This window comes from Carassius gibelio, chromosome A15 (genome assembly GCF_023724105.1).
Source record: "Carassius gibelio isolate Cgi1373 ecotype wild population from Czech Republic chromosome A15, carGib1.2-hapl.c, whole genome shotgun sequence".
NCBI classification, from domain to species: domain Eukaryota; kingdom Metazoa; phylum Chordata; class Actinopteri; order Cypriniformes; family Cyprinidae; genus Carassius; species Carassius gibelio.
Window position 1 is genome coordinate 10,856,428 of NC_068385.1, and position 12,374 is coordinate 10,868,801.

General features: G+C 37.5%; 1 protein-coding gene across 1 annotated transcript in view; it reads left to right on the top strand.

Moving 5' to 3' along the window:
* LOC128029178 (membrane-associated phosphatidylinositol transfer protein 3) overlaps positions 1 to 12,374 on the top strand; it is an 81,734-nt gene that overhangs the window by 38,990 nt on the left and 30,370 nt on the right. Inside the window, exons 4-6 of the mRNA XM_052616784.1 lie at positions 809 to 879; positions 968 to 1,188; positions 11,982 to 12,171. Coding sequence (XP_052472744.1) covers positions 809 to 879; positions 968 to 1,188; positions 11,982 to 12,171 — 482 coding nt within the window. The remainder of the gene's footprint in view (positions 1 to 808; positions 880 to 967; positions 1,189 to 11,981; positions 12,172 to 12,374) is intronic.

The window sequence follows — 12,374 nt, forward strand, 5'->3', positions numbered from 1 at the left end:
TAATAAATAAATGTGGAAGTGATTAACATAGAAAAGAAAATAGGAAAATCAGCTATTATTATTCATAACTTTGCCATTGTCAAATCGAAGTAATGTAGTCAATATGTGCAATGTTAATTTGAACAACCACTTCTGGCGGTTTGAATTTTGAATGGTTTTCAAAACATGTTTTGTGAGTTTCCAGTATTTCCCAACCTAAAAGCAGATAGATTGATAAAAGGCATTGAGAAGGCATGGGCACAAGCTTCATGCTGACAGAATGACGGGAGGCCATCTAGAACAGGTGCATTATATCACGAGAGTGTGAGAATGAGATGGCAGAATCAAGCAGAAAGCAACAAATAGAAAAAAAATAGAGCATGGAATGGTGAAGGTGAGGTGTAATGACTGTGGCTGAAGACCAACGGTCTTATTTAGAGAATAAGAAACATCAAAAGGCCCATTGTTGGTCCAATTCACTTCCTGGTTTGTCATTTGTTATGTGGTTTCGTTATTTTTTTATGACACCAGCCAACATCAAAATGAAGGGGTTTGTCTGATACAAATCCCAAGCTCTGTCTGTTTCCAATTGATGTGTTTTGAAATATGATGGTACCAGTATGTGGTTTTCCTGTGTCATCTTATGAAGAAAATAAATGGAAGGTAAAATCAGTAATGAAAGAAGGATGCGTGTGCTTTGAAGGATCGATAATCATTTGTGGTTCTGTTTGCTGTGCATCTGTGCAAAGTGGCTATAATCACCTCCTCTCTCTATCTTTTTTATATATCCCCATCTATCCATCTCATGCTCTTTCCTTAATGGGGTCAGAGAGTCTTTACCATGTAAGGAGGCCAAAATGTGTCCCTCAGACTAGCATCGATGGTCTAGAGGAAGCTGAGGTAAGATGATCTTTTTGAATATTCAGTGTGCAACTGCTTTATTTTTTATGATATTGTGCCGTGACCTTCTGTGTCCCTTGTTTACCAGAACAAATGTCAAACACATGTGCTGGTGTTGGTGGTTCATGGGGGAAACATACTGGACCTAGGGGGCGGAGAGGCAGGCACGAAGACCGCAGATGTAAACACCCTGTCCTCAGTGCTGGAGAAAGTATCTCAAGATCATCTCCAAGCTGCAGCTCAGCATGTTGTCATCAAGTTGGTGCCGTGCCCAGCCGTATGCGCAGAGGCCTTCTGCCTTGTATCAAAGTAAGTAGCTATTACTGATAGCGACTTTAAATGACCATGTTTTTTGGATATGGGCCATGGTATTCTTTGAAGTTAATACCATTGTATATGCTACGTAGCATCTGATACCATCACTGTTTCCTTCCAGCAGTATTGTCATGGTTTAGACTGGCTGAATTTACTGGCATGGAGTTTTTTTTTTTTTTTTTTTTTTTGCATATACACTATTAAAGAGATGCCACATAATTAGATGTTTTGCCCCGATGTCGTCAGAACACCCTCAGGTGATTCTGGTTAAAAACATGATACATATTTTTATGGGGAAATGTTGACAGATTCAGTTGCAGTTGTCCTTCAGAGTTGGTTTTATGAATTAGCTGAGCAACTCAAGTTTATTTGAAGAACATTTGAGTTCATATAAGAATGTGTCTGATAGAAGTGCTCATCAGGGCTGAATTTTTATGATAAAATATTTATGTAGTCAACATTAGAAGTGTATCAAACCTTTTCATCAAAGTTGTCCTAAAACCTAAAACCAAAATGTGGGTTTGTTTTTTTTGATCCACTTTTTTGATCCACTTCAAAAAACGTAAAATGTATAAAATACATATAAATACATAAACTATTCATTTCTTTCGCACAAACAAAAATGCTTTTGAACGGTAGAGTGCATTCAATTTCACTGTTACCTTCTTTACATTTTCACATGGAAAAGTCACAGAAGGGAATGCACTATATTTTTAATCAAGTTAGTTGTTGCAGACTACAGCCCAAATGTATACAATAAAACTCCTGTGTTAAAGTCGTGAAAATCTAATGATAATAATGTAATGCAATAACCATTTAGAATGATGTACAGAAAAAGCAACAAAGTTTAATATAAGTACCTTTAAGAGTATTTTTAAAGAGTGTTACTTCTATTGTCTTTAGCACAGCATCTCTTCATCTCATGCAGGCAGAAAGAAGTGCAGATGAGATTCAAAGCCTATGCTTAGCATGATTTGTTTTCTTGATGAGGCGTAAAGAGTTTTGTCAGCCCTCGATGCTGCTGTTCGTTTATAAGGGCTGAGATGAATAAGTGGTAAGAAGACAGCCCCAAGTAAGCATGTAACGGTAATGCTTTCTGTGAGAATCAGCCTTTATAATGAACAGAGTCCCTTTAAGCCGTGAAAGCGGATCCATCGCTTCAAGAGCTCAGTGGCTCGGAGCTTTTCTGAGTGATTTCTTCTATAGCTTTAGGCCTTTTGTGTCCTTTTTTTTCTGTCTTTGTCATCACCTGGGTGAAGCAATGAAAGATGGAGGAGCTCTAGTCAAAACAAACAGAGCAGAAGAGGGTTTATGATCGCATGATCACAATCCCTGCCACTGCCATGGCACACACAGTCTAATAAAAAAGTCAGTCATTGCAGTATTGAGGAGATTAACATGATAAACCCTGTTCATGAGGGACATACTTTACAACTGCATTTGCTCTTTTGCTTTGGTTTTATGGTTCAGTGGCAGTAGCTGTAGTACCTAAGGCAAAGGACAAAGGGATAAATACAGAACCCATGTGTAGTTTTACGTCTTTCTGTCTGCATTTGACCAGTACTGAGAAAAGGGATTTAATAAAAGTGATATAATAAAGAGCAACAGCCTGCTAGGAGAGACTGAGTAAATGTTGCAGGTCGAATCGTGCTCCTTGAGTGGAGAATACACTCGAATACACAGTCACACACACCCTTAGAATCACACAATGGAGTTTTCCATCCAGCAACACAACTTCTTTTTTGGTTCCCACAACATTAATGAAGCCATAAGCGGTCATTTGTTAGAACAGGATCAGCCAAAATAGCATCGGTAGGCTCTGGTTCTCCAGGAAGAGAAGCGTGGCTGATTTTATCTCATGCTCAGAACTGGCGGCTTGTTGGATAGCTACAGTGAGGGCTAAACAAAGTGATGAATCGAACGAAACCTGTGCAAAACATGTCCAAATCATCTTTCGCTTCAAATGGTTCACATTTTTTACCTGTTGGTATTTGATCCATGACGCAATATGGCAAAACTCCAACATATTCAGTTGTCAGACATGACTGGAACTTCAAATGGGACTGGCTTCTATGGTCAGATGAAACAAAGAGATCTCTCAAGTATCTGGAGAGATTCTGTATGAAGGAATGTTCTCTGGTCTCTTGTCAGGTGTTCTCCAAACTCATCAGGCATTTTAGAAGAACATGTTGTTGAAAACGACGTTGCAATAATTGGGTGCCAAATAATTATTGTGGCCAACATGAACATCATTTTAGATATCATTTGTTGAGGTGAAATGTTACCTGGACATGTTTTTGTGAGAATCACCCAATTAAGGCTAATGGCTAACTCCCCCTTGACAGACATTTCAGATGTAAACAGCTCACTGCTGTGTTTAAAGCTCCTTTTTATAGCGCACACATCTTCTGTCAGTACAGCTGCCATGCGTGTAGGTTCTCATTTCCTCAGTTCAAGAGCTTTGGGAATTGTTTTTGTGACCTGTGGCCATCCTGCCAAGCCATGAAGCCTCATAATGAGTTTCCTCTCCTAATGAGGTGTGCTTATAGATGTGGCTTTACAGTGCATGTATGAAGCAGCGACTCTCTCACACACACACACACACACACACACACACACACACACACACACACACACACACACGCACAGACAAGACACTCATGCATTAGTGTTTGTGGACAGGAAGGACTAAAATGAAAAGGAGGGGCGGAATGTTATGGAGCTTTGTGTTTGCCGCCTCCACACATCATTTCCAATTAGCAACTCTGGCAAAAAAAAAAAAAAAAAAGCTTCCACATTGATTTTCTCTCCCCAAAGCATGGTGTGCAAGTCAATTCAATACGTGATTCCTAGAGTAAAACAATTTGGGGCTCTGTCATAGCTTAGATAGTAAAGACGGCACACTAATTTGTCTCTTGAGGACAGGACCACCTGTGAGTGTTGATGGTGTAAGTTTGCTTAGTATTATTCATGTGCTTCACATCTAGACAACCTTTTACTCCTCTTTATTCATAGGCATGAATCTTTGACCATTTAATCATTTTATTGTGTGGCCAACTAATCTATCAACTATTTAAACTTTATTATTTTGCTTTCTTTCTTACCTGTTTTCTCCTTCAATATAGTATCTATTGAAGAACATAGTGCATATAAAGTTAAGCAACAGTTCGTTTTTGGTCCTCAAATATTATATTGTTTACACAATCTGTGCGTTTGGGGGTTAGATTTGCCTTAAGCTGGTGTTATACTGCTAGGGTCCACTATGGTATGCATGACGTAAAAATCGTCATCGGAGAGTGTGCCTGGAGGCTCTGCGTGGACATCCATGTGCCTCCCATTTTTTGTGACTGCGTGGGCTAGTATGTGTGGTCAGTAGGCTACTGTGTATGTGCAGGCTGTGTGAAGAAGCCCATTGCTACTCGACCCTGTACAATCCGTCAATAAAACTATAAAGGCAACCAGATGTACAATAACTATGGGCAATTTTGTGTTCACATTTATTTACTGTTCAAGCCGATCTACTACGCATGTATTGAACATGTTCGCAGAGGTAGTATAAATACAAGTAGTCCGCGTCCGCACTGTCCGTGTATGCATCTGGATTGCTCACGTATAACATGGGCTTTAGTTTGGAGCTATTTACAGTGGCAGAACAAAAACAGACAAAGCAACTACAGTACTAATTATTGTGTCTAAAATGTGTAACTGCTGGAATGATCAGACACACAATTATTTGTTACATTTATAGAATTTTTTAAAACCCACTCTGTGAGTTCCAGGAATCATGCCCTAAAAGTTCAACTATTACTCCAGGAGGGCTCAGTTACCAGGGCTACTATATATTATATATCCTGTTCATTTTTACATTCTGAAAAGATGAGGTTGCTGAGCTAGAAGTCTTCTATGGAACCCTACATGTGTGCCAGACTGTGGCTTGTACTCCTCTCACCAAAGATCCTCGGCCTTTATCTGGTTCTCTCTCATCAAGACTACTTCATCCAATATCAACTGGAGCCTCAACAAACTGCATCAGGAGACTTTTATTCAAGTTGGCAAGACATGCAACTATCAAGCTTAGTGTCATTGTTTGATCCATTAAGTATTCCCACTCCTTTTAAGAAGGGTTTTTAAGAACTAAGAAACTGATGGTTTGCTCAATCTTGCATTCCTGTACTCTAAACTGTATGCATGTTTGTGTGTGTGTGTGTGGTCGGTGTAGTTAGTAAAGTCTTGTTTGTGTCACACTCAAGGTTGTATGTTGTTTTTCTCATAACTTGAGTCCCTAATCATGCAGATTTTGGCTGCTCAGTATTGTAAAATAAAGTTGTTATTTCCCATACCCCAGAAATTAACGAACAGTTAACACAGGATGTTTGCTGGGCGAACAGTTTTGTTGATTGTAATAATAACTATATTATATTATATTAGATAAATTAGTTAAATTCATTTTATATCCATTTATAATCGAGTTTTTAAATTCCTTGTTTTATTTTGTGATATTTTTTTATCATTATTTGACTTTCATGTAAACTAAAGCACTTTGAATTACCATTGTGTACAAAATGTGCTTTATAAATAAACTTGCCTTCCTTGCCTAGTTGATCTAAATATTTGTAATTAATCATAACAAATTGATCAATGATTAATATTTGCCTTCTGAGCTTATTTGCTACAAATGCAAATAACTCTATATTTACTGTTGTATAAAAGATACATCACCTCGTAAATATTGCTTATTTATTGTTATGGACTTTTGTTTATAGTATCCACTGGTGTAGGAGACAGTATTTGAGCATTGAAAATAATTACACGCGTCACCTGTAAAACTAATTTAGAGCTGTTGTTGTAAATTAAGGAATTCGTTTTTGACCGATGTGACTTGTTTATCTCCCTGACATAATGGAAAAGAAGAGGAAATATTTACCAATCTTATGTTGATTGAGTGATAGAAAGACGTAGCTTTCAGATAAATAACTTTCTGTGGCCCTAATGGTCAAAAGAGAGATCTCATTAATGGAAGCTGATGATTTATAAACAGAAATTAGACTTATAATGAGATGCTCCTGCAAATTAGATCTTCAGACAGATGACTTTCCTACATGCAGAAGTGTTTGTGAATGTCTGGTTAGATTTCAGCTCCTGATTGTGTTTTTTTTTGGCAGACTAAAGGTGTGTTATTGATCAAAACCCCTTCCTCTTGCCATCCTTAGCTGGAGCTAGGCTATTTTGAGACCCAACAGTCATCGCCTGTGGAGCAGGCTAGCAGGGAGTACAGGGGTCTTCATTTGTTCTGAGCAGGCTTGGAAGGTTTCGTCTTTGAGCAGGGGTCACTTCTGCTAGTGTGAGTCATACAAACATCATTAATGAGTGCCATAGGTTTAGTGTTCTAGGAGTACTATGACATTAGCTGGATGGATGGGACAGTTTAATATTTTTCTGGAAATCATGATATATTTTTTTTTCAGGAATGTAGATTGATGAACAGAAAGTCCAAAAGAACAGCAATAATTTGAAATTTAAATCTTTTGTAACATTATAAATCACATTATTAATTAATATATATATATATATATAAACAGTATTAAAAACTGATGGACCTTAAACTTTTAAACTGTTTTTTTTTGCTTAACCCATATTTTGGAGGTCTCACTGACAAAAGTACTATATTACAGTATTTTTTTGGATATGGTATCATCATTTTAAACATCATTCAGTACAAAAATTCTCTAATATTATTATCTTACAGCATCAATATACCATTGTACCGCAACATGCTTTTTACTTTTTTACAATACTACAGGCCTTTGCTTGTTTAAATTCACAATTGCTAGTGCTAAGCTAACATTTTCTTGTACAAGAGATGAACAGCAGATCAAAATTTCAAATCAAACAGAAAAGTTCAGTGCTTGTTTTCTTTCTTCTTCTCTCGAATTACTTTTTTTCTGGTGATATTTCTTTTTCACTCCCCTCCGGTAAAAAGTGTAGGCAGTTCAAAGATAAAGACATTTTTGACAGACAACGGTTCTTAAGATGCCTTTTTTACTACTGACATGAATAACACCTCAAATCATGCTGCTTGTTGCGAAGAGGTGTGCTATTACTTTTCAAAGCAATCCGACTTTAAATTTTCACCTAGCAAAGAAGGGACCTAGACTAAAAAGGCACTTCTAACTGAAGTAACAACCTAGCGACCACACAGAACACTGAATCAATGCTAGCATCCACGTAGAACAACCTAGCAACAATGTTGGCAGGTTAAAACTGCTCAGAAAGAAAATTTCATAGCAACCACCCACAACACAGAAAAATAAATAAATAAATATATATATATATATATATATATATATATATATACATATATATATATATATATATATATATATATATATATATATATATATATATATATATATATATATATATATATATACATATATATATATATATATATATATATATATACATATATACATATATATACATATATACATATATATATATATATATATATATACATATATATTAGGGGTGTAACGATACGCGTATTCGTATTGAACCGTTCGGTACGAGGCTTTCGGTTCGGTACGCGGTACGCATTATGTATACCGAACGGTTCGTTGGACTAATTAATTAAATTTGGAAAATAAAAAAGGTGTGTGAAATATAATGTTATGCGTTCAACAAGGTAGCCCAATAACCCAAACGACGTAACAGGCAATGCCCCTGACACCCCCGAAGAAAAAAAAACACCAACTTATATGTTTATGTAAGGCTACTCAGTCAGGCGCTCGCTCACTCAGTACGCGCTGAAGGCTCGGTACGGAGCCCCGCACGTCACCTGTAGGAGAGAAAAAACATCAATCCGTGGCGACGGTTTTGCAATCCGTCCCCTCAGTTTATAAACCGTGCTCATGAATTAATAAACTGTTCACTCGGTTTAACAAATCGTACCCAGGATTAACAAACCGTGCCCACGAATTCCCAGTCCGTGCGTTTAGATTGTGTAAACCGTACCCTCGGTTTTTGAATCCGTACCCACGAATTCATAATCCGTGCGCACGCTTTCGCAATCCGTTCCCTCGGATTTGAAAACTGACACGCATTTTACACTTAACAGTGAAACATGCATCTAACTCCGGCAGGTGGGGTGAGGTGGGTGGAGCTTAGTATAATAAAATCACAAAAATAAGTCTTCATGTTAAGAAAGAATTGTACACAAGCATTTCCAAAACTGTCCAAAGGTTATTTAAAAATAAAGCAATTCACAAATTATTTTATGACAAATATTTTTACTGTCTTGTACTCATTTATTTAGCCTACAAATTAAAATTATAAAAAATAACTTTATTTTTATTTGTATCATTATTATATATTATTAAACAGGTTATGCATAAGAATCTTTTATCCAAAATAACTTACAAAAGAGGAAAAAATTACTCCAGAGTCAGTCACAATGCCAGGTTTATTGCACAATAATAATCAAGTGCTATTATAGATTATCAGCAATTGAACAAGATTTTAATGCGCATCTTTCTTATTAAATCTTTGTATTCCACCTCGTACTACACTTGATAGAGAATCACTTAAGACACTTTGCTGTAAACCTATTCCACATAATAATATTCAATAAAACTGTATGTTAACACGTAGGAGTTTGCTGCATGAATCCGTGAGTACGGTTTACAAATCCGAGGGAACGGATTGCGAAAGCGTGCGCACGGATTATGAATTCGTGGGTACGGATTCAAAAACCGAGGGTACGGTTTACAAAATCTAAGTGCACGGATTGGAAATTCGTGGGCACGGTTTGTTAATCCGTGGGCACGATTTGTTAAATCGAGTGAACAGTTTATGAATTCGTGAGTACGGTTTATAAACTGAGGGGACGGATTGCAAAACCGTCGCCACGGATTGCTTTTTTTTCTCCTACAGGTGACGTCCCGGGCTCCGTATACGGACATCACCGCAGCGAATGGTGCATTTACGTTATAGCCGCGGATATGAGACCTTACTCTGTAGTGGAAAACGCAGGTTTTAAGAACATGCTTAATGTAATTGAGCCCCATTACAATATTCCTTCACGAGCCCATTTCAGACAGACCGTAATTCCTGCTTTGTTCCAAAAAACATAAGCCCAAATAGAGAACCAATTGAGTAAAAACACACTAAATATAAAGAGTTATAGAGTTCCATATAAAAAGAGTTACATCTTTGTATTTGTTCATAACCACTACAACAATATTACATTTAATTTTTTAAAAAAAATTTATAAGGAGCTATTTTTGTTTTATACAGTATGCTGCTAAGAAAACACCATAGAAGATGGGTAAAGAATAGCTCCATCATTGTTCAATGTAAAAAAAACACATACTTTGTTAGTTTTAATAAATAAAACATTTTTAAAAAAATCAAGGAAATTTATCTGCCAATTTTTTCTTTTTGCTGTATCTAAAACGTACCGAACCGTACCGAACCGAACCGTGACATCAGTGTATTGAACCGAACCGAACCGTGAATTTTGTGAACCGTTACACCCCTAATATATATATATACATATATACATATATACATATATATATATATATATATATATATATATATATATATATATATATATATATGCTTTTGATGTAAGCCTTGCCTAGACTTAATGGTTTCTTTCTGCCAAAAGTTTATATCTATATTGCATTTAGTTTTTTAATTAATTAAAGTTTATCATTGTTATTTTTCTTACTAAAGCCATTCGATTTTATGATGGACAGCCATTTCTAACAGCTAACAAGGCTACACTTAGGTACGAGCTGCCTATAAGTAATGAGAACTAGAATGTCTCAGAAAAGACCTTACCCTTAAAAAATGACAGGTTGTTAGACTTCATTACCCAACCTGCTATATTCATGTTAGTGAGGTATAACAGCACCCCAGCAACAATGCCAGCTGCTAGCATGGGCCAAACATTAATTACGGACTGTGTAAATAAATAATGAATCCGGAGAGGGGGCATACTGAGCATTTTGGAGATGCTCTTTGAACCCTCTCCTGCTGTGGAGCATGTCTAATAGGGCTGGCCCCTGGTCTGCAGGCTTGTTACTGTAATGGCTATGTCCTTCTCCAGCCAGGAGAGTTCATGTAAACATGACAGGAACTATTGTTCACACTGGGTCATAGTGCATTAGCCTAGCCTTGTGAGGAGTCAGGGTAAAGGTCAGTGGCCACAGCGCAGTTCGGAGGAAATTTTTGCATTTTTTAGGAGAGATGCTACAAGAAAAAATAGCTGTATATTAACAGAGAGAAGGAAAAAAGCTGCCTTTGTCTCCCTGTGAGTAAGATGCAAATGGGAACTACTTTTGTGTAAAACAGGCGATGACACCGAAGACTGATTACAGTGAGCTTATGGGTTGTCATTATAATCAGAGAAGTGACTTCTCTGTGTCTTTTTTCACAGCCCTCCTAGAGCTACATAGTTCCCCCAGTCAAAAGGATAGGATAAAAGGAGCTTGACTACTTTTTTCAGGTCTCCAGCAGACAGATCCATTTGGGACTTGTTCATTTCCATTTGAAGGCGTCACCTTCAACAGTCATTTTTCACAAGTAGCCTGTGCCACACTCCGCCAAGTAGCAGCCTATCACAAGTACACACCTGGGAAGTTTCCTATCTTCGCTCCGCACATCACTGCCGTTCTGTTGCTAGGTTTTGGCATCCTTCAGATTTGAATAGATACAGATAGATTTGAATTTTCAATACTTGTTAAAGCATTATTTGATTTTACATTGATTTTGAATTGAGGTAGCAAACAGGATGCAGAATTGCAGTTCCAATTTGAATGTAAAGAAGTGGAATTAAAATGAAAATCTAACTTGAATTTTAAACCAGAACTTCAAATTTTCTAATTTTGGTTGGATAAAGCCTTCTGGAGAAAAAAAAGAAAGTTCTGAAAGCCTTGAAGTTTATAGGCTTTGCAGATAGATAGATAGATAGATAGATACATGCATACATACATACATACATAGGCAGATTAGATAGATAAAGCTTTTGCCCCAGTCCTGTCCTGGGTTGTAAAAAGACTGCACACCCTCCATCATCAGTACTCTTGTCCCGAGATCTCTCTCTCTCTCTCTCTCTCTCTCTCTCTGTCAGACTCTTTGGGTCGCTAATCACTGTGCTTGATCAATGGCTCTGAGGTTAGCACAGCTGTTCAAGGTGACAATGTTGGGGCAGGGCTATCTTTCACTCTTCTCTTTATTTTCATCTCTGGACTCATGTAGACTCTTGCAGTGCAGCATGATAAAGCACCTCGGTCTTCACCGCAGTTGTTCTTCTCATGTTGCATCATCGTCGTCTCGCTGACCTGAGTCTTTGATTTACATATCCAACCCTTTTGCTTTTAGCTATGTATTGGAAAATGGTCCAGCTATTCTAGGTGGTCTAAGATGGTTTTTAGCTGGTTCAGGCTGGTCATTACCTAGTCAAAACTGGTCATCTGCTGGTCTGAGCTGGTCATTAAGTACTATGAGTTTGTATAGTTATTTTAGTTGGCCAAAGAAGGTAATTAGCTGGTTTACATATAACTGGATTTTCCTTAAAAAGAGCGCTTTAATCACTTTGACGTGAATGAGTGGCATCAACTCAAGTACTGGGGCACCTGCCAAAAATCCAGCGTTTAAAAACTTGCTGATGTAGTGTATGGTGAACTTAATCTCATGAATTGTTTTGTGAAATGTTTTGTGTCTGTTGCTTTGCGAATGGGTCATCAGTTTGAATAGTAACATGCTCTTCACTTCCACAGTCTGAACCCTTACAGCTACGACGAGAGTTGCGTATCCAGCAGCGTAGACCATTTACCTCTGGCCGCTTTACCACTGCTCGCTATTGCTGCTCCACACTACCAAGACGCTGTTGCAACTGTGATCGCCCGGGCCAACCAGGTGTACCACAGCTTTCTGCAGTCTCCAGAGGGACAGGGATTCACAGGCCAGGTGAGTTCATGAGCACCCAACAATCTTAAAGGTATAGTTCACCCAAAAATGTATTAATCTTCAGGCCATTCCAAGAATTTGGTGACTTTTTTTAGTCTATCTTTTAACAAAGATAGGCTTTTATTAAACAAATCATAGAGTGCTTTAAAACAGATATCCAGTGATTCAAGTTCAATGATTTAAGTTCAGTGCGCAATAGCAGT